The sequence below is a fragment of the Panthera pardus genome, unplaced genomic scaffold (genome assembly GCF_024362965.1).
Source record: "Panthera pardus isolate Hobbes unplaced genomic scaffold, ASM2436296v1 HiC_scaffold_6, whole genome shotgun sequence".
NCBI lineage: Eukaryota > Metazoa > Chordata > Mammalia > Carnivora > Felidae > Panthera > Panthera pardus.
In genome coordinates this window covers 38248245-38272211 of record NW_026526991.1, presented here as the reverse complement: position 1 = coordinate 38272211, position 23967 = coordinate 38248245, and the positions used below count along the sequence as shown (strand labels likewise).

General features: G+C 36.2%; 1 protein-coding gene across 4 annotated transcripts in view; it reads left to right on the top strand.

Annotated features, from left to right (window-relative positions):
* The window catches only part of PTPRQ (protein tyrosine phosphatase receptor type Q), a 206695-nt gene that overhangs the window by 5338 nt on the left and 177390 nt on the right, over positions 1–23967 (top strand). For all 4 annotated transcript variants that reach the window (XM_053894769.1, XM_053894770.1, XM_053894768.1 and 1 more), the window contains 5 exons: positions 2225–2424; positions 3577–3826; positions 11378–11506; positions 13386–13532; positions 19855–20027. In XM_053894769.1, coding sequence (XP_053750744.1) covers positions 2225–2424; positions 3577–3826; positions 11378–11506; positions 13386–13532; positions 19855–20027 — 899 coding nt within the window. The remainder of the gene's footprint in view (positions 1–2224; positions 2425–3576; positions 3827–11377; positions 11507–13385; positions 13533–19854; positions 20028–23967) is intronic.

Genomic DNA, 23967 nt, shown 5'->3' with positions numbered 1-23967 from the left:
GAAAGTTGTAGACACTTACACATACTAGAAAATTTATGCATCTCATTAGGCTAGCTATGTCCTCAAAGTGTTGGAGAACACTTATCTGAAAGATGAAATGATTTATTTATAAAACAAAAAGTTTTGATACTACAGTATTGAATCTTGACTTGAATCAAAATGGATAAATTCACTCTATGAAAATTGAGAAATAATTGGATTTTGGTACTAAAATTCCAGAAGTAGAAGCTAGATTATTTAAAATAGAGAAAGACCTTCCAACTACAGAAAAGAGCCAGGATTATTCTTCAGACATCATGAAGTCACAAAAGGAAAGCACAAGCAGAAAAATTTGAGAAAAAATTATTAAAGCAAGTTAATCAAATTACCATTTTTTCACAAAGTGTTGTTTACCGTATTTAATTATTTCCCATCTGTTTAATACTTTTGATCACTTTTAAAATATCTTAAAATCATGCATTTAATAAATGTTTGGTTACCTTATAAATTCAATTTTCTCTATACTTGAGTAGTCCCTTGTATCTGTTGTTGAGGTTCATTTAAAAATGTGTAGCTTGTTTGCAATTTGCCTTTTATATATATACATATATATATATATATACACACATATCATATATAAATATATATATATATATACATATACATGTCAGGCATAATTATAACCATGTGTATAGTTTACACATATCAGAAATTTTAAAAGGTAATTAGGATGCATTAAGAGTGAAACGGTGGTCACCAGGGGATAGGGGGTAGGGGAATAAGACTGATGTTGTTCAAGGATACAAACTTGCCTCAAGTAATAAGTAAGCCATAGAAATCTCATGCACAATATAATGAATAGTACAGTGTGATATTATAATTATGTAACATGATAGATGTTATGTTAAATATGACTACAACAACAATCATAATACAATATGGATATATATAAAATTCACACAATGCACACCTTAAATTTATATAGTTATATGTCAAATACATTCAGTTTTTTTAAAAAATCATGATAAAAGTTTTAACTCATAATTTTATAGCCTCATATTTTTAACAACCCTTTTCCTTTTGCTTTATTACATTTTATCCATCCAAAAGAAATTCAAGTGGTTTGATCTTTAGTGTCAGAGAGTTATATTTTCAATGTCCTTTCTAAGCTTTAATTCCATTGATGAGTTTTCCATGGAGAAAAAAATTTCCATCAATCATTCCATCCATTATTAGTGATTAATTACCCCTCCAAACTGGTTTATTTTTTTCCATTAAAATTGAGCTGACCTTGAGTTTCCTAGTTTCTATGGTTTAACATAATTTATAACAGCTCTCTTTCCTAGGACCTAACTTCCTTATATAATTTATATGACTTTTATTTACAATTCATATTCTGGCATTCTTCTTTATAATGTGCATTTAAACTCTATATCTTAATACTAGGCATTGTTATCACTTATAGTGTTTTATCGTGAGCATCCTGTTTTGTTTTTATTCCTCTTAATAGTGATTTGTCGTGTTTGTTCTATATTATAAAGGATCTTGATTATTTACATTGTCAGTTTTGCATAACTTACCTTGAAATTAATGTGCATAATTTTACTTCATTCTGGTTTCATGTTTGTCTCACACCAGGTAAAATGGCATATAGCTTGTTATTGCAGTTTATCAATAATTATTAAGAATTATTTGGTCACGAATTCTGATGAAAGTTTATTTTGAGGGTGTATAAAGCTCAAAACATAATAAGCACAACCAGTTGGGTGGTGTCCACTTTATGTTAGGCACTAGATATTTACATACATTCTGGAAATGTGCTTTTTGGTTTACATGGCTGGCTGATTGTTTCAGTTTGCCACTTCTTCATTATCTAAGGAAACTACACAATTCCAAAATATTTCAGGAGGAGATTCATTATTCAAATTTGTTTGCATATTCACAAATAACTGTTGATTGGATATTTTTCAGATTTGCTTGAAATAGTTCATCAATGGATCCACTTGCCAAATAATCCTAAAATAAAGCTTATTTTGTCTTAAATACAAATTTGTGGGCTCAAATTCCAGGCAAAATTAATTAAATATATTTCTAAAAGTCTTGCGCCAAGTAGAGTTTTTTTCTAACATAGAATATTTAATTTTACATAGTGTGAGAAGTGTAACATCCCAACATTATATGAATGCCATTCTAAGGTTTATAACAGTGTTTTTTTCCCTTCTTTCAAACCCTCTCACTTCCCCAGCTCCAGGAAAAGTAGTGAATCTCACAGTTGAGGCCTTTAACTATTCTGCAGTAAACCTGATTTGGTATTTACCTCGGCAACCAAATGGCAAAATTACCAGCTTCAAGATTAGTGTCAAGCATGCCAGAAGTGGGATAGTAGTGAAAGATGTCTCCATCAGAGTAGAAGACATTTTGACTGGGAAATTGCCAGAATGCAATGTAAGTGTTATGAACACTTTCAATGTCTCAAAAATTCTAGGTGAAATTATAACTTGAAGTTTCCAGCATTTGAAAAAAATTTTTTAAGCCACTGTGCTTATTAGCTGCTTGATTACTTATAGTATTAGGTTATAGTATCATGTTATACACAATTGGCTGTATTCAAGGTAGAATAAGTGAAGGGTTTGAGAATTCAAGAAATATAAAAATCTCACAGGGATCTCTGGAGAGACTTCTTAAAAGGAGCCGCATTTGTGAATGGACCTTGGCTTGGCCTTGGAATAAGGACATGAGAGATTGTGTGAGGGGGCTATTTTGGGTGGAGGATATTTTATAAAGACCTGAAAGAGCAAAGTATAAGATATCGCTGAAAAAAAGATATTTCCATGTGACAGAAGGGGAGCAGAAGGCAGCAAAATTATGTTTGTGGAAGTAGATTGTTTTGGTTGTGCATATCTTTGGCAAAGAATTTGTTATTACTCTAGTCATTTATGGGAATTTGCTGGGAATACCGTGTCATGCTTTTCCAAAGATAATTTTGGTGATCTTTGTGGCATTATTGATAAACAAAATTATTTTGTTTTGAATACTTTAAGTTATAGAAGTCTCAAAACCTCCTTTTAATTTTTTAAAAATGTTTATTTATTTACTTTGCAGCGGTGTGGGGGGAGACAGTGAGAGAGGGAAAGAAACAATCCAAGTAGGCTCCGCACTGTCAGTGCAGAGCCTGATGTGGTGCTCAAACCCACAAACCGTGAGATCATGACCTGAGCCGGAATCAAGAGTCAGATGCTTAACCAACTGAGCCACCCAGGGACCCCTAACATGAATTTTAAAAATTCTTACTAATAATTTTGTTATAGCTTTACCTTTATTCTAAGCCTTTTGAAATCCTATTCATAAGAAATATTAAGGTACAAAGAATACAATAAATATATTCTGTTCTAAAACTGTAGATATAGATGGGTAAAGTTAAAATCTAGCAAATTTGTCCATAACTTGAATAGATAACAATCTGTTAAAATCTTAATGAATCATACACATACATTTAAGAACAATATTTATTATATAAAAGAAAAAGAAATGATTACACTTATCGTGTTCACCTTGAGATACCAATTATTTTCCCAATGCTATTTATTTATTCACTAGGAGAATAATGAATCTTTTTTATGGAGTACCACCAGCCCTTCTCCAACCCTTGGTAGAATTACACCTCCGTCACGTACCACATATTCTTTGAGCACGTTGGCAAGGAGTAAGATAAGCTCTGTGTGGAAAGAGCCTATAAGTTTTGTAGTGACACATTTGAGACCTTATACAACATATCTTTTTGAAGTTTCTGCTGTTACAACGGAAGCAGGTTATATTGATAGTACCATTGTCAGAACACCGGAATCAGGTATGATTTCATTTTTTGTGTATGTAGAAAAAAAGAGTTAAACTACTTAGAGAGTAATCTTTCATTTTTTTCACATAGATTTTTTTTTTTTTTTTGAAGATTTTTTTATTTTTTTATTTTTTTTATTTTTTTATTTTTTAATATATGAAATTTACTGTCAAATTGGTTTCCATACAACACCCAGTGCTCATCCCAAAAGGTGCCCTCCTCAATACCCATCACCCACCCTGCCCTCCCTCCCACCCCCCATCAACCCTCAGTTTGTTCTCAGTTTTTAACAGTCTCTAATGCTTTGGCTCTCTCCCACTCTAACCTCTTTTTTTTTTTTTTTTTTTTTTTTTTTTTCCTTCCCCTCCCCCATGGGTTTCTGTTATGTTTCTCAGGATCCACATAAGAGTGAAACCATATGGTATCTGTCTTTCTCTGTATGGCTTATTTCACTTAGCATCACACTCTCCAGTTCCATCCATGTTGCTACAAAAGGCCATATTTCATTTTTTCTCATTGCCACGTAGTATTCCATTGTGTATATAAACCACAATTTCTTTATCCATTCATCAGTTGATGGACATTTAGGCTCTTTCCATAATTTGGCTATTGTTGAGAGTGCCGCTATAAACATTGGGGTACAGGTGCCCCTATGCATCAGTACTCCTGTATCCCTTGGATAAATTCCTAGCAGTGCTATTGCTGGGTCATAGGGTAGGTCTATTTTTAATTTTCTGAGGAACCTCCACACTGCTTTCCAGAGCGGCTGCACCAATTTGCATTCCCACCAACAGTGCAAGAGGGTTCCTGTTTCTCCACATCCTCTCCAGCATCTATAGTCTCCTGATTTCTTCATTTTGGCCACTCTGACTGGCGTGAGGTGGTATCTGAGTGTGGTTTTGATTTGTATTTCCCTGATAAGGAGCGACGTTGAACATCTTTTCATGTGCCTGTTGGCCATCCGGATGTCTTCTTTAGAGAAGTGTCTATTCATGTTTTCTGCCCATTTCTTCACTGGGTTATTTGTTTTTCGGGTGTGGAGTTTGATGAGCTCTTTATAGATTTTGGATACTAGCCCTTTGTCCGATGTGTCATTTGCAAATATCTTTTCCCATTCCGTTGGTTGCCTTTTAGTTTTGTTGGTTGTTTCCTTTGCTGTGCAGAAGCTTTTTATCTTCATAAGGTCCCAGTAATTCACTTTTGCTTTTAATTCCCTTGCCTTTGGGGATGTGCCGAGTAAGAGATTGCTACGGCTGAGGTCAGAGAGGTCTTTTCCTGCTTTCTCCTCTAAGGTTTTGATGGTTTCCTGTCTCACATTCAGGTCCTTTATCCATTTTGAGTTTATTTTTGTGAATGGTGTGAGAAAGTGGTCTAGTTTCAACCTTCTGCATGTTGCTGTCCAGTTCTCCCAGCACCATTTGTTAAAGAGACTGTCTTTTTTCCATTGGATGTTCTTTCCTGCTTTGTCAAAGATGAGTTGGCCATACGTTTGTGGGTCTAGTTCTGGGGTTTCTATTCTATTCCATTGGTCTATGTGTCTGTTTTTATGCCAATACCATGCTGTCTTGATGATGACAGCTTTGTAGTAGAGGCTAAAGTCTGGGATTGTGATGCCTCCTGCTTTGGTCTTCTTCTTCAAAATTACTTTGGCTATTCGGGGCCTTTTGTGGTTCCATATGAATTTTAGGATTGCTTGTTCTAGTTTCGAGAAGAATGCTGGTGCAATTTTGATTGGGATTGCATTGAATGTGTAGATAGCTTTGGGTAGTATTGACATTTTGACAATATTTATTCTTCCAATCCATGAGCAGGGAATGTCTTTCCATTTCTTTATATCTTCTTCAATTACCTGCATAAGCTTTCTATAGTTTTCAGCATACAGATCTTTTACATCTTTGGTTAGATTTATTCCTAGGTATTTTATGCTTCTTGGTGCAATTGTGAATGGGATCAGTTTCTTCATTTGTCTTTCTGTTGCTTCATTGTTAGTGTATAAGAATGCAACTGATTTCTGCACATTGATTTTGTATCCTGCAACTTTGCTGAATTCATGTATCAGTTCTAGTAGACTTTTGGTGGAGTCTATCGGATTTTCCATGTATAATATCATGTCATCTGCAAAAAGCGAAAGCTTGACTTCATCTTTGCCAATTTTGATGCCTTTGATTTCCTTTTGTTGTCTGATTGCTGATGCTAGAACTTCCAGCACTATATTAAACAGCAGCGGTGACAGTGGGCATCCCTGTCGTGTTCCTGATCTCAGGGAAAAAGCTCTCAGTTTTTCCCCGTTGAGGATGATGTTAGCTGTGGGCTTTTCATAAATGGCCTTTATGATCTTTAAGTATGTTCCTTCTATCCCGACTTTCTCAAGGGTTTTTATTAAGAAAGGGTGCTGGATTTTGTCAAAGGCCTTTTCTGCATCGATTGACAGGATCATATGGTTCTTCTCTTTTTTTTTGTTAATGTGATGTATCACGTTGATCGATTTGCGAATGTTGAACCAGCCCTGCATCCCAGGAATGAATCCCACTTGATCATGGTGAATAATTCTTTTTATATGCTGTTGAATTCGATTTGCTAGTATCTTATTAAGAATTTTTGCATCCATATTCATCAGGGATATTGGCCTGTAGTTCTCTTTTTTTACTGGGTCTCTGTCTGGTTTAGGAATCAAAGTAATACTGGCTTCATAGAATGAGTCTGGAAGTTTTCCTTCCCTTTCTATTTCTTGGAATAGCTTGAGAAGGATAGGTATTATCTCTGCTTTAAATGTCTGGTAGAACTCCCCTGGGAAGCCATCTGGTCCTGGCCTCTTATTTGTTGGGAGATTTTTGATAACCGATTCAATTTCTTCGCTGGTTATGGGTCTGTTCAAGCTTTCTATTTCCTCCTGATTGAGTTTTGGAAGAGTGTGGGTGTTTAGAAATTTGTCCATTTCTTCCAGGTTGTCCAATTTGCTGGCATATAATTTTTCATAGTATTCCCTGATAATTGTTTGTATCTCTGAGGGATTGGTTGTAATAATTCCATTTTCATTCATGATTTTATCTATTTGGGTCATCTCCCTTTTCTTTTTGAGAAGCCTGGCTAGAGGTTTGTCAATTTTGTTTATTTTTTCAAAAAACCAACTCTTGGTTTCGTTGATCTGCTCTACAGTTTTTTTAGATTCTATATTGTTTATTTCTGCTCTGATCTTTATTATTTCTCTTCTTCTGTTGGGTTTAGGCTGCCTTTGCTGTTCTGCTTCTATTTCCTTTAGGTGTGCTGTTAGATTTTGTATTTGGGATTTTTCTTGTTTCTTGAGATAGGCCTGGATTGCAATGTATTTTCCTCTCAGGACTGCCTTCGCTGCATCCCAAAGCGTTTGGATTGTTGTATTTTCATTTTCGTTTGTTTCCATATATGTTTTAATTTCTTCTCTAATTGCCTGGTTGACCCACTCATTCGTTAGTAGGGTGTTCTTTAACCTCCATGCTTTCAGAGGTTTTCCAGACTTTTTCCTGTGGTTGATTTCAAGCTTCATAGCATTGTGGTCTGAAAGTATGCATGGTATAATTTCAATTCTTGTAAACTTATGAAGGGCTGTTTTGTGACCCAGTATATGATCTATCTTGGAGAATGTTCCATGTGCACTCGAGAAGAAAGTATATTCTGTTGCTTTGGGATGCAGAGTTCTAAATATATCTGTCAAGTCCATCTGATCCAATGTATCATTCAGGGCCCTTGTTTCTTTATTGACTGTGTGTCTAGATGATCTATCCATTTCTGTAAGTGGGGTGTTAAAGTCCCCTGCAATGACCACATTCTTATCAATAAGGTTGCTTATGTTTATGAGTAATTGTTTTATATATCTGGGGGCTCGGGTATTTGGCGCATAGACATTTATAATAGTTAGCTCTTCCTGGTGGATAGACCCTGTGATTATTATATAATGCCCTTCTTCATCTCTTGTTACAGCCTTTAATTTAAAGTCTAGTTTGTCTGATATAAGTATGGCTACTCCAGCTTTCTTTTGGCTTCCAGGAGCATGATAGATAGTTCTCCATCCCCTCACTCTCAATCTAAAGGTGTCCTCAGATCTAAAATGAGTCTCTTGTAGACAGCAAATAGATGGGTCTTGTTTTTTTATCCATTCTGATACCCTATGTCTTTTAGTTGGCGCATTTAATCCATTTACATTCAGTGTTATTATAGAAAGATATGGGTTTAGAGTCATTGTGATGTCTGTATGTTTTATGCTTGTAGTGATGTCTCTGGTACTTTGTCTCACAGGATCCCCCTTAGGATCTCTTGTAGGGCTGGTTTTGTGGTGACAAATTCCTTCAGTTTTTGTTTGTTCGGGAAGACCTTTATCTCTCCTTCTATTCTAAATGACAGACTTGCTGGATAAAGGATTCTCGGCTGCATATTTTTTCTGTTTAGCACACTGTAGATATCGTGCCAAGCCTTTCTGGCCTGCCAAGTTTCAAAGGAGAGATCAGTCACGAGTCTTATAGGTCTCCCTTTATATGTGAGGGCCCGTTTATCCCTTGCTGCTTTCAGAATTTTCTCTTTATCCTTGTATTTTGCCAGTTTCACTATGATATGTCGTGCAGAAGATCGATTCAAGTTACGTCTGAAGGGAGTTCTCTGTGCCTCTTGGATTTCAATGCCTTTTTCCTTCCCCAGTTCAGGGAAGTTCTCAGCTATAATTTGTTCAAGTACCCCTTCAGCACCCTTCCCTCTCTCTTCCTCCTCTGGGATACCAATTATGCGTATATTATTTTTTTTTAGTGTATCACTTATTTCTATAATTTTCCCCTCATACTCCTGGATTTTTTTATCTCTGTTTCTTTCAGCTTCCTCTTTCTCCATAACTTTATCTTCTAGTTCACCTATTCTCTCCTCTGCCTCTTCAAGCCGAGCCATCGTGGATTCCATTTTGTTTTGCAATTCGTTTAAAGCGTTTTTCAACTCCTCGTGACTGTTCCTTAGTCCCTCGATCTTTGTGGCAAGAGATTCTCTGCTGTCCTGTATACTGTTTTCAAGCCCAGCGATTAATTTTATGACTATTATTCTAAATTCACTTTCTGTTATATTATTTAAATCCTTTTTGATCAGTTCATTAGCTGTTGTTATTTCCTGGAGATTCTTCTGAGGGGAATTCTTCCGTTTGGTCATTTTGGAGAGTCCCTGGCGTGGTGAGGACCTGCAGTGCACTTCCCCTGTGCTGTGGTGTATAACTGGAGTTAGTGGGCGGGGCCGCAGTCCGACCCGATGTCTGCCCCCAGCCCACTGCTGGGGCCACAGTCAGACTGGTGTGTGCCTTCTCTTCCCCTCTCCTAGGGGCGGGATTCACTGTGGGGTGGCGTGTCCCGTCTGGGCTACTTGCACACTGCCAGGCTTGTGTTGCTGGGGATCTGGCGTATTAGCTGGGGTGGGTAGGCAAGGTGCACGGGGGCTGGAGGGGCAGGCTTAGCTCGCTTCTCCTTAGGTGATCCACTTCAGGAGGAGCCCTGTGGCAGCGGGAGGGAGTCAGATCCGCTGCCGGAGGTTTGGCTCCGCAGAAGCACAGAGTTGGGTGTTTGCGCGGAGCGAGCAAGTTCTCTGGCAGGAACTGGTTCCCTTTGGGATTTTGGCTGGGGGATGGGCGGGGGAGATGGCGCTGGCGCCTTTGTTCCCCGCCAAGCTGAGCTCTGCCGTCCGGGGGCTCAGCAGCTCTCCCTCCCTTTGTCCTCCAGCCTTCCCGCTTTCCGAGCAGAGCTGTTAACTTATGACCTCCCAGACGCTAAGTCGCGCTTGCTGTCGGAACACAGTCCGTCCGGCCCCTCCGCTTTTGCCAGCCAGACTCGGGGGCTCTGCTTGGCCGGCGAGCCGCCCCTCCGCCCCTGCTCCCTCCCGCCAGTCCGTGGAGCGCGCACCGCCTCGCCGCCCTTCCTACCCTCTTCCGTGGGCCTCTAGTCTGCGCTTGACTCCGGAGACTCCCTTCTGCTAATCCTCTGGTGGTTTTCTGGGTTCTTTAGGCAGGTGTAGGTGGAATCTAAGTGATCGGCAGGACGCGCTGTGAGCCCCGCGTCCTCCTACGCCGCCATCTTCCGGAACCCCTCCACATAGATGTTTTTTATTAAAACTTCCTTCCCTTTCGGTAACTTTTCCCACCAATAACAGAAAATGGGCATACCAATTATAGTACTCTTTTATAATATTAACATAAGCATCTAAAATGAAAAAGGAGATTTGACCCAAAGGATTCTTAAGCTAATAACCATGATCCTAAGATAAGCTTTTATCTATGTGATCTCAACAATTTTTCATAATCATCTCTGCCCTTTTACATCTCCTACAATCATCTCTACCCTCCTCTCACTGAGACTGCTATAATCAAATGTGGAATTAACATCTGTAGTGGCAGAAATATCACGTGATTCACATTTCAGTAGCAGACAAAAATAGTATGTAAAAAATACACCTACTTATGTCTACTTTGCACTGGAGTTTCCTCCCTATGTGAAAAATGGAGACAGCAATAGCAACTTCCTTTTGATGGTGGTGTTAGGATTCGATGAGTACAATTAGATATTATTACTACTAATTTTGAAAAGTACACTTTTCTAGCTATGGTTATTTGTGTGTTTAATTATGGGATTATAGTATTATATATATGTAAATTTATGTAGTTACTGACATGATACCCTACTAAACATGTAGTGTCAGACTTGTTCACTTGTGACTGATAATTTTTTAGGTTACTGGAAATTATTACTGGTAGGGTAATTTCACTAAAGCACAGTATTTTTTTTTTCTGATGACATAGCTGTCAGCTTTTATCATTTCATGAAATGAAGTTTGAAATTTTTTTCTTGATTTAAATAATCATCTTTGAATCTTACCATTTCCTCCATCCGTACTTCTTTTTATACAGCTAAAAAAAAATAATTTCGTGAGGTAACACACAGTGAGATTTAGTAGACAAGAACCTTGGCTTGAGAAAAATACTTGGAATATTTCATTTCAATCAAAATGCAATATGTAGAAACACATCTATGAAAGATAGACTTTTTAAATGTCATTATTTTTTATATGTTACCCATGTTACATTAGAATCTTTTAACTATAGGTTATAAATTTCCCCTCAGAACCAAATACACGTATTAATACAGAAGGTAAAGACCTTTGCCAATAAGATTCTGTAGGTCCAGTTAATTCCCTGATCCTTCTACCTGTGTCCACCAGAGGGAGAGTGCTTTTCAAGGCCTATGCCCAGGCCTGGTTGAATTCAATATATAAGTATGTATCAGGACAATGTAACTGCAGGGAACAATGTTGGAATGAAACACCCTGTGCAATCATATACAGCATTTAAATCAAACTAGTTTATGTTGCAAATAAGTAGTCCATCTGATGAGCCAGCTTGTCTTGTTTAAAGTCTTCAATTAATTCAGTTTCCTTTTTTTTTTTAAATTAAAAAACCCTTTGCTCAGTGTGATATTTTATTTTCTTTCTGACTTTGTGTTTTATGATGTGTTTTTAATAAAATTCTCATTTATTATTTGTTAATTTTTTTTTTTTCTATAACCATTTTAGTTCCTGAAGGACCACCACAAAACTGTGTAACAGGCAACATTACGGGGAAGTCCTTTTCAATTTCATGGGACCCACCAAGTGTAATAACAGGGAAATTTAGTTACAGAGTTGAATTATATGGACCATCAGGTAAGTCTCAATCAGTTTTGTGTTTGCCTTTTGGAGTAAGAATTATGTAAAATATGTTAGCATTATCAAGCTCCTTAAAAGTATCACACTCTTTTTATAAGATCCTACAATTGAAGCAAACAATAAAAAAGGAATAAGGAAGATGAGGTTCTTTGAAGTTTTTGTTTAAAATCATAAACATTGTCCATATTCTATATTTCATGAGGAGAAGCTGAGGGAATGAGATAAATCCTAAGTAGAGAATTGTTGGAGGACATCATGTCTTCAAATGTTTGAACAGGAGGACCTTCACTTACTCTAATTGCAAATATATTTATGAAGAACAATAGACTTCATTATATTAAATCAGATTTCTTCTTAGAACAAGGAATGCATATCTAATAATTGGAGTTCTCTAAAAATAATATAGGCAACTACTTAATGTAGCAAGTTCTCCATCTTTGTGAATAATCAGGACCTGGAATCCCCTTGTCAGATAATTTGAGGTGTTCAGATAAGGTATTGCTAGAAGTAAATTAAGTAAACTCTAAAATTCTTTCCTAATCTGAGTTCTATGACAGAAAACTTAAAAGAGTAGAGACTGATTGAGCATGGAAGTTTAGTAGGGGGCTAGGTACAATTTAGGGCTCATTCGAGGTGTGGTAGTGATAAAGTGATATCAGTCAGAGTGGATTTGTGTTTTTTTCCAGCTCCCTTCAACAAGAAAAGGACAAGGGAATTGAAGGTTTATGTAAAGGCAGTGATTATAATCAACAATGTCATTGAGAATGGATAAAGAGTGGAAACCTAGTGGTGAAGAACCAAACCAAAAAGAATAAAATAGGTCAAAAGATCAATGGATGGGAAGTCCCAGTAAACTTGAAGACTTGTTGCTTTGGGTTCTAGAATAAATGAACAGGAGATAAGAAAGAATGGTCAGAAAGAGTTGCATGAAATTGAGATCATGGAAGATTCAGGGTTCCTGGTAATAGTGATGGCCTTGGGAGTGGCTGAGATAGGGTGGAGGACACCATTATTTGAAGAGAGCTGGGAGTGTTTTAAGGATTGTCTGTAGGAATACTGAAATCACCACAAATTAAGATGGTTGCACTGAAGACAGTGACATCGAAACAGGCGCTAAACCATCCAGAATGAGGGGAGTGACCCTGGGCTTAGAAGGTCACTGCAACAATGAGGGGTGGTGGATGCCATTGATGACATTAGGTTTAAAGCTGTGAGCTTTTGTAAGGAGGGAGCTCTCTTGGTCTGAGACAAGGCTATGAGGAGTAGAGAAAACATCATACCTGAAGGCATAGTCACTTGATGACCATGGAAAAAATTAGACCATCAGGTGGGGTGGCTAACGGAACAGAAGCCGTGTTCTTAGGAGAGAGCCTGGTTTCAGCTAGAGCAAGAGATGAAAGAATTATTCAGAGGTGAAATTGAGGGTTAAAATAATTTTGATGATGTACTCTTTAAGGAGTTTTTCTCAGAAGCTAAACTAGAAATATTTTCTAAATATTAAAGAAGATAGTTAGAATGTTTAGCATTTTAATTGACTAAATTTATGTATAAAATACTGTGGCTATTTTAATTTTGGCAGTAACTAATGTTTTCCTTTCAAAAATGTCAAAAAATAACATGGTAGTTGGATAGGGCTTTATGATTTAATGAAGGTTATTTTGAATACTGGAAGATTTTCATGTTCTTTCCATTGTTTTAATTAACCTGATATCAATGCACTACTAAGGTAAATGTTTGAAAATTGTAATAATTGTTACTATAATGTTTTAAATTGTAGTAACAAACGTTAATTGCTATATTTGGCTCTCTACTTAAATGTGAGAATGATTAAATGCTTTATGAGAAAATAATCCACAGTATCTTTTGCTTTTTGCAGGTCGAATTTTGGATAATAGCACGAAAGACCTTAAATTTGCATTCACTAACCTAACACCATTTACAGTATACGATGTATATGTTGCAGCTGAAACCAGTGCAGGAATCGGACCCAAATCAAATATTTCAGTATTCACTCCTCCAGAAGGTAAGAACATCTTCTGTAGTGTGTTCATGAGATATTTTACCCTGCTTGTGTGTTTTATTGCATTGATTAAACATTGTATTAGAAGCTGTTTGGTTTATATTTACTTAATTCATGTTATTTTCTTATCAGATAACTACCAAATGCATTCTGTGCATGTGTTCCTTAGAACATTAAACCCACAGCATGCTTTATAGAGGAACCAGAGATCAAACAAGACAGCGCATTATATGTAGTGTCAGTCTGTTTGAGACTCACAGTGAAGATTGGCAAAACCTCAATAAGTCAAAGTAAACAAAAACATTAACATTTAACATTTAACAAAGACATTGTTGGACTCACATTATTCAATGTAGAATAGATTTTTCTCACAGAATAATATGTAGAGGAATCCGTATATCCCTAGTGCCTCTAACAAAATATGTTTATAATCAAAAGGGTATTCTAAGCAAGTGAGGATTCATCGAGGGTGCATACTACAAATTTAACAGCGCATCCTGAAATTATTAAAACAGTAGTTCTCCTAACGAAGGTTTTTTATTTGTATGTATTAAACATCACAGTTTGGGATGAACTATAGGGTTTCAAAAATGTTACCCCGTTATCCCACAACATATTTTTCTGACTGCCATCAAACTTGCTAAATGTCTTCATTTTTACTTAGGGATTGCAATTATTGAGAAGAACACATTTTTTTTTTTTTTTTTTTTTTTTTTTTTTTGCGAGTATACTAATACTTTAAAAAGGTTTCAGGGGCACCTCATGGCTTAGTGGATTGACTGTCTGAATTCAGCTCAGGCCATGATCTCACGGTTTGTGAGTTTGAGTCCTGTATTGGGCTCTGTGCTGACAGCTAAGAGCCTGCAGCCTACTTCAGGTTCTGTGTTGCGCCCTCGCTCTCCGCCCCTCCCCTGCTCGCATTCCCTCCCACCCTCTCTCTCTCTCTCTCTCTCTCAAAAATAAACAAATAAATAAATGAATGAATAAATAAATAAATAGGTTCCATATTTTTTTGTGTGTGTAACATACAGTAACTTGTAAATTAAATACACACGTGTGCAAGTGCACACATACACCTACAACTAAAGATTGGGCATACATTCATCAGATAAATCACTCAAGTATTTGACCATTAGAGGGCAGCAACTATTAGGGAATTTTGTTATTCTCCCCTTCAAAGAACAATTAACCATTGGTAATATTTTGCTGTTTGAAAGAACGTAAAATTATGTTTTATTTCAATTTCAAATGAAAATGTTTATGTGTATATGATTTCAATACATAGATTAAGTCGATCCATATTTATAAGCAAAATTTTCTCATTTTTTTCCTCTTAACATTTTTCGATTGTATTTCTGTCAGAAATTCTTAGCAATGTTTATGTCTTTTCCATTAGACCTTAAATCTCTCCTTATGTTCATCTAATAAGTGCTCTTAAGCATTTCTTAGAAAGTCAGAAAGCTTTATGAATAGGTAGCAAAACCAGCATAGTGACCTGGGCCTCATCAGACTAGAGTCCTTGAGTTTATTTTTAATAGCATTTCCTCCATCAACTTAATTGACCAACTAACTTTTATTCTTTTGTTATGCAGTTAAATAAATTCAGAATTTTTGTCTTCCTTCAAATCAAGCCAGTGTAGGTGCTCCTAAACTGAATCCACAATTTAAGATTATTGTTTTATTGTCATCTTTCTTGGCCTATAGCATTTGACAGAAACAGGGGAATTGGTAATAGATTGCCACATATGATACCATGCTGTTTATTTTGGGCATCATTTAAACGGTTCATCTCCTTTTCCTTATTTCTGCATTTTTATTAAGAAAAAAAAGGAAATTTTAAGGACACTGCTTGGTGTATTTCACATGGCTTATTTTTTACACAAAATTGTTTTGAACAAAGGGCCCATTTGTGTATGTTTAATAAACAATTTATCCTGAGTTTTTTATCTTCCTACTTTCCTGACCATATACAGGTGGCTTTCAGGAGCGTCCATAGGCAACAGGTGTGTTCCACTGAGGGCAGAAATGGCATGGCCTTACCTCTGCATGCTAACTTTCCTCTGTGGAGTTCTCTTAAGATAGTTCAGTCTTCAGAAGGACTTCAATGGAATGCTCTAGCAAATGCAGTAAATGTCGCTTTCTACTTCTGACAACACCACTAATGAATCCTGGTCCTGCTAATTAAAAATTTGTAATAAAGGAATCTAAACTATATGATAACAGTCTAATAACTCACTAGAACTACATACTTTCAGTTAAAATTGAAATTTTAATTTTATACCAATTTTATTTTAATTTTTTTAATGCTTATTTATTTTTGAGAGAGAGAGACAGACAGACAGAACGTGAGTGGGGCAGGGGCAGAGAGAGAGAGGGAGTCAGAATCCAAAGCAGGCTCCAGGCTCTGAGTTGTCAGCACAGAGCTTGACATGGGGGGGTCGAACCCACGAACTGCGAGATCATGACCTGAGCCGACGTCAGATGCTTAACTGAGTGAGCCACCCAAGAATCCCTTTTTTTTTATTTATTAAAGTAGGATTCTTTGTATTCTAATTAAGCCTACCAATTTATTTTCTTCTATATATTTAAAAGTAGACTATAGTCTATTTAAAAATTTATTAACAACAATTTTTAAATTAATTTCTCTTAAAGCAATAGGGTTCTAACATATCTCTAGATATTCATAGAAAAATGTTGAATTGACATAGATAATGATATATGGTGTTTCAGTAATATGGGACTGATTTTGTTCACATTGAGAATGTTATGGTCATAGTCTACTTTGATCATCAAAGCAATTTAGTATCATGTTATTATAGCAGTATTCCTATACATTTCATAAGATTCCTACATAACCCTTAATATTTTACTGAACAGATTTCTACATAGGCATGAAAAGATGGTTTTGGAAAAAAATTAAAATTTAATAATTATACAATGATTATATAGTAATGTTAAAAAGTGTGGAGTTGCCTATCCCTAATGAGACAGTGCTATTGAATATAACATAGGCACCAGCATTTTCTTATCATTTCCATGAGGGTTAAACAAATCTTAAGTAAAACTTTGTTGCTTCAATATCCCCTAATAACTTTCTGTCACCAGTATTAAATATCTCATAAGAAGGTTAATATAATTTTTTAAATGCAAACAGAGTATTGAAATCTGTATTTATTCTTCCATAAATAGACTTATGAAAGGGAAGACTTCTGTCCTTCAACTTGCTACTTTCTGCAAATGGTACCATCTTTAGTAGGGAAATCACTGAGAGAGTCAACTTTTCAGGGTTCTCAATGACTATTATTTGTCAATAGGTATTTTTCTAATTTAATTAATTTAACTTATTAAAGTTATTAATAGATTATTAAAGTTATTAATAAGTTATTAAACTTATTAACTTTATAGGGGCTCCTGGGTGGCTCAGTCAGTTGAGCGTCTGACTTCATCTCAGGTCGTGATCTCACACTCTGTGAGTTTGAGCCCCACATTGGGCTCTGTGCTGGCAGCTCAGAGCCTGGAGCCCGCTTCAGATTCTGTGTCTCCCCCTCTCCCTGCCCCTTCCCTGCTTATGCTCTGTCTCTCTCTGTCTCAAAAATAAATAAAAACATTTAAAAAAATTTTTAAACTTATTAACTTTAATAAAATGTAATTAATTTGCTAGATAATGGCAAGATTTATTTTAATGTATTTTCTTTGCCCCAGTGCCATTTGTCTCCATTTTATTTTTTCTAATAGGTTTTCATTTGAAAACTTCAAGTCATTTGGAATATTATTTACCCTTCATACGTCTACTGTGTTTCTCATTTATTAATAAAATTTATATATGTATTGACTTGAGAATGATTCTTAGGTAATCCCTGTGGACAGCACCTCAGAATTGATGCTGAACCACGAATAATTGCCTTCTGTATTTGATTTTCTTTAGTTAATTTGGTATCAATAGTAATGGAGTTTGATCTAATCCATACTTCTCTAGTTTCCCCATAAGAATTTGTGGTGTAACAGATCAAGTATCTTTCTAAGGACAAGATATACTGTTGTCTACTCCATTTCCTTTATCCCCCAAGCTTTTTCTTCTTTCATTAAAAAAAGAAAGATAGCTTTACAGTTGTTCTTATACATGTTTTGGTACATTTTTAAGGTAATATAGAACCACTTAATCTTTACTTGAATTGTAATTTTAGACATTAGTGTCATTGAGCAATACTTATTAAGTTATATTGAAAAATATCATAAATTAGAAGATAAAGAAACCGCTACTATTCTTCCATTTGATTACATACTATATTATTTATATATTATATATAATAAATATGTATATTTTTATATACATTGAAATATTTATATATAAATAATATATATTTGTATATTAATCATCATATACATGAAAGTTTATCTGTCTTTGAAAAAATGTGTATTGGTAAATATGATAGAAACATAAGCTCTAGGGACGATATATGTTAATGAAAAGAAATTTATGAAAGAGGTGACTTGTGCAAAAGGTTTTATCTATCTTATTTCTCTCTCTATCCTCAAGTGCCTAGAACAGTGACCAAAAGATGAGGGCTCAGTCTGTTGAATGATGGAGTGAATCAGTGATTATGGGGTCCTAGTCTAGAACTCTTTCTCTACCCTTGAAAGGTCAAACTGTATTGCCTTCAGATTAGAAATTTTGTGGGGAGAGATCAGTCTAAACAGTTATCGTTCTATATATAGATATACTGAAATGTTTTTGGAAAAGGGGATTCAAAGAATTAGCAAATTCTAGATGGCTCAGTTAGTTAAGTGTCCGACTCTTGGTTTCAGCTCAGGTCATGATCTTGCAGCTTTGTGGGTTTGAGCCCTGAATTGGGCTCTGCACTGGCAGCATGGAGCCTGCTTGGGATTCTCTCTCTGCCCCTCCCCTGCTCGTGCTGTCTCTGGCTCTCTCAAAATAAATAAATAAACTTAAAAAAAAACAAAAAAAAATAGCAAAATACAGTTGTATCCATTTCATGTTTATCTCCCAGTTTTCTGAGCACAAGTTTTACTACCAGGCTGAACATGAAAATCTTGGTTGCAATAATCAAATAATATGCTCTTAGGCAAGAATGACTCACTCATCCATCTAGCCATTAACCATTATAAACATTTAGAAATATTTACATTAGTACAATGTCTAGGTTTTTTTAATGATTACTTTATAGAGACAAAGGATAAAAAGCCTATGGAATGAAAACTCCATACATTTCTTATATGGTTAATGTAAAACATAATTACATTCACTAGTTTTAAATAATATTTGTGGGAGCTGTGACATTAATTTTCAGTTCCTTTTTGTTATCTTAAAAGGGAAAAAAGGTAATTCTCTATTTATATTATACCCCTAATGTGCCTCTGTTCTAAATGGTATTTGCTAAAACTATACTAATGTGAAACAGCTTAGGGAAATGAATTCAATGTTTTACCACATTGATCATAAGGGGTATATTATTTTCTTTCCTGAAAATTTCATTCAAGGTTCCTTACATTCCTTTCATTCAAGGTTCCATATTATATTTATAGATCACTTTATAGATCAGCAAACTTAGGGGAAGAGTTAATTAGCTATTCATAATCACACAAGGAGCCATAAACAAAAAGTAGACAAAAGCCAAGGGCATCTTTATCCTTGATCTATTACTCCTGTGGCACTGGGGAGTTTACTGGGTGGCACTTTTGGTCACTTTCTAACTAGAATTTAAGTACTTGGTGCTTTATTTTAACCAGTTATTAGTTTGTTTCTGTTTTTTTTTAATTGCTGCAAGAGTGAGGGAGTCCAAAATTAGAAACTCACATAATTCATTTGTAAAGCCAGCAGACCAAAATCAAACAACTCTTCAAACAACCTCATGTAAAAAGTTAAAAGGCAACCTAATTGAATTTACCCACTACATATCATTGCATTCAGAGTCTTATGGATATTATTTTTTAATATGTTATTACAATCTTTATAAAGCCTTCAAGGTTTCTACTGTGCATTAATCATCCATAAACAGCTTTCTTTGGGAAGTTATTTTATTAATTAATATGTTTCAAACAAATATTATGACATTTTAATTTGAGGAAATTGTTCCACGTTATCCTATTTTTATACACATTTTTGAGAACAAAATGTAGAAATTCAACTTTACCTGTGTCTTTAAAGAATCTTGCACATATTCAATTGTTAATAAATAGTAAATTGTTTTAGTCTATTTTCTAATAGACTTTCTTGTGAATCTTAAATTTTGAGCTAAGAACTTAAGGAATTTTTAAAATTTAATAATATACTTTAAACTGTTTCCCTCTTTATTCATTTTTTTAGTTCCAGGTGCAATATTTGATTTACAAGTTGCAGAAGTAGAAGCTACACAAATAAGAATTACTTGGAAGAGACCACGACAACCAAATGGAGTCATTAACCAATACCGAGTCAAAGTGTTAGTTTCAGAGACAGGAGTAATTTTGGAAAATACTTTGCTCACGGGAAAAGATGAGGTATTGCACTTTCATGTCACCTCTTAGTGATCCCTTTCTTTTGGTTCTAGCCCTCATAATTTGGAAACGTTTCCAGCATTCAAACATAAAATATTTGATAAGCATCATGGTTACAAAGTGAAGTAAATTTGGGCTATGTTGATAATCTAGCGAGGCCATATTTCCTTTTAGAATATATATTATTAGTTAAATGCTATTATTCTTTTTCAGCATATAAAATGTTAATTGAGCAATTAAGCAGGACTAAAGGAGCTTCCATAAGTGAATATTATTATGGTAATTCAGTTAACTAATTGTTTAGAAACTCCTGTTATGATTTAAACACTCCTTCCAGGCTATGCTGGCAATTTGAAATGGTTGCCAGTGAAAGGCACAGTAATTTAGCAGTTGTTGTTGACAAACGACTTGTCCTGTTCAGTCATTGGAAGCTTATTTTCTCAGGGTCACCAGGGTGGCTCAGTCAGTTAAGCATCAGACTTCCGGTCATGAACTCACAGTATGTGAGTTCGAGCCCCACGTTGGGCTCTATGCTGACAGCTCGGAGACGGGAGCCTGCTTTGGATTCTGTGTCTCCCTCTCTCTCTGCCCCTCCCCTGCTCACACACTCTCTCTCTCTCTCAAATAAATAAATGTAAAAAATTAAAAAAAAAAGAACCAAACAGAGTATGTTTGATTAAAGAAAGTAAATGACTAAATAAAGGAGATTAAATCATTCATAGACATAAAATAAGAGGACAATGTGTTTGCCACTATTCACAATGGAAGTCTTATCCCCCCCCCCCTTTTTTTTTTGGTTAGAAGTACAGGCCTCACTGGTTTCCCTTACCTGTCTTTATTTACCTTACCCAGCCAGCTATTCACCTATAGGTTTAAGCCTCCAGATTAGTCACATCCAGGTATGGGTACAAAAATAAATGTACTTAGTACCAATGAGTGCAGCAATCACTGGGCCTTGCAGACACTACCTGATGGCTATTCAGCAGTTGGCCTCTACTGTTTTGGTCCAGAATCACTGTTTTTTTTCTAGCTATTTTTTCTGTGCTATTATTTTTCCCCATACATATTGTCCACTCTATTTCTAGTCGCAGCCTTCTTCCACTTCTCGTACCTACTTGAAAATTGATGTTACTATGTTCTCAATGCTCTCTGGCTGCCCAGGATTTATTGCTCCAAATTGTTCACCATCTCCAGCCCAGGATTAAAATTCAATCCTATGTTTACTCCTTTTCTGTGTGCAAAAGATGTGAGTTATACTTTCTTTAATACTCTAGTTGACAACTCAGACAAAGGGCAAAAGTTTAAACCTTTGCTCCTGCTAAGATAGTCTTAAATTAGATAGTTAGCTGTTTTGGGACTGGGTGACAGCTCTCCCACTTCTGTTAATGACATCTGTTGAATAGCCAGCCACACATGTTTTTCTCTTGAAGCTAAGACGTTCTAGAAAGGCTTCTTTGTGATTCTGTCTCTGGTGACATAGCTTGTAATCCCTGTGATATACGGAAAAGGACATGAGCTTTGGGGTCATATAAATCTGGGTTTATATCCTGGTCACTTAATGGGCTCCACAGTAGAGAGATTGAGAGCATGGACCTAGGAGACAGAATGCTTGGGTTTAAACCTTTGTTTTGCCATCATGGCTAGTTTAACCTTAGGAAAGTTGGCCTGACCCTTCTGATCTGTACAGTTTGTTCTTCTCAAAGATAGAGATTATAAGAGTCCCTATGACAAAGGTATTAATAATTACTTAGTAGATTAATGTGCACAAAAGAGGTAGAACTATACCTGGCATATGGTAAGTGCTATGCTACATAATTGTGACCTGTTGTGATTATTAACGATGGCATTGAAACTTTCACCCCGTTTGACATTCATTATTAGCTTCCTTATCCTCTCTCAATAAAAGGAAACATAACACTTCTCCTTATTTCTATGATGGCATCTTTCTTTATTAGATCAGGCCCATTATTGGTATTTTGGCTCTCCCATGTGACTGGTGTTTGGGTTCATCTTTCAGGAAGTTGATGTAGCAGAGGCTCTAAATCCCAACTGACTTGGGTCCTAGTCCTGGCTCTCCCCTTTTCTAACTCTATAACCTTGGACAAGTCAAATTTTGGAGATGTGGTGCCCTCATTTTAAAAGCAGGGCTTATACACCCACCTTACAGGGTGAGAAGTAAAGGAGATAATAGATGCCATCTCTGGTTTAATGTGTTCATTTATTATCCTTTTTTCTTGACCTTGATACAGGATAAGGACTCTTTCCTTTCATTCACTCTGACTTTTCAAAGTATGGCCTCCACACCCTTTCACAAGAATTCTCTTAAATCCCTGAAATCTTGTTAGAACTCACCAGTGACATCTAAGTGTCAAATAAGGTGGTTGTATATTTTTAAGTGTCCCCATCTTCCTTGTCTCCTCCAAAATCCATCTTTCTGTCCTCCCAGTCTCCAGCTTTTTACTTTTTTCTCCCTCATGCTTCCTCCAATTTCATATGCTGTAACTTTGTAAAACTTTGGTCTTGTTTAATGAAAAAAAAAAAAATGAAAAAGCTAGTTCTCCTATAATTTTTTAACTCCTTCATTATAAAGATATTCCAGACAGTTCTGTTTTCAGCCATCTCATTACACATTTTTTTAAAGTTCATTTATTTATTTTGAGAAAGGGGTGGTGAGGAAGGGCAGAGAGAGAGAGACAGAGGGAGAGAAAGAATTCCAAGCAGGCTTTGCGCTGTCAGTGCAGAGCTCCACGTGGGACTTGATCTCATGTGCTGTGAGATCATGAAGTGATCTGAAATTAAGAGTCAGATGCTCAACCAGCTCAGCCACCCAGGTGTCCCTCATTACACCTTTTGATGATCTCACAATTTTAATCACAGCTTCCCACCTGCACTATTCCTTTGCTTTGCTTTCTACTCTGATCTTTCTCTGACACTATATTCATAATTATAGCCATTTCTAGGGAGGTTCTGTCAGAGTTTATCACATCTAAACTCATTTACCCCTCATAAAAACAAAACAAAACAAAAATCCTTTTGGGGATGGTGGCCTGGTTCATGATCAGAAGGAGGAGACAAAGCTGAGGTGAGGAACAGATACTAGACAGAGATCCTGGGACAGTGATGGAGATCTATGAATGTTTTCACAAGACACCTAAGAAGAAAGTCTGTCCAGGCAATTAATAGTTTCAGTTATCAATAACAAGTCCTGGAGAGAGACTAATTTGAAACCTAGATAGCAGACAACTAGGCTTAGGATTCTTTTACCCCTTGGATTACACCACAGATCTCTGACCTGAAGGTCATTGTCTAAGCATTTAGGAGGCCTTTTACATGCCCGATATTTCTCTTTTCAGATCATGGCACCATCCTCCTCTCTGTCATAAAGACTCAAAACCAGGGGACTACCTCTGACTTTGGTTATACTTAGCATTCAATAGTCATTCAATGTTAAACCAGTTATTATTACCTCCAAAGGGTGACCTTCATATATCGTATTTCATTACTGTGTCTCCACCCCAGCTCAGGATTGCATACTCTCTTGCCTGGACTGTTACCTTCCTACATTAGTTTTCCATTGTTGTATAACAATTTGCCACAAATGTAATTGTTGTGTAACAATTTGCTATAAACTTAAGACAACTAATTTATTTATTATCTCATGGCTTCTGTGGGTCAAAAAGCCAAACAGCTTAGATGGATTCTCTACTTAGGGTCTCATAATGCTGCAATCAAGGGCTGATTGTGCTGTGTTCTCATCTGGTGGCTTGACTGGGAAGAAGCCATTTCCAGGCTCATGCAGAGTTTCAGCAGATTTAATTTCCTTGTGACTGCAGAACTGAGGGCCTCAGCTTCTTGTTGGCTCTTTGACTGGAGACTAGACTTAGTTCCAGCTTGTAGAGGCCTCCCACAGTTTTGCCACAAGGATTGTCACAACATGGCCATC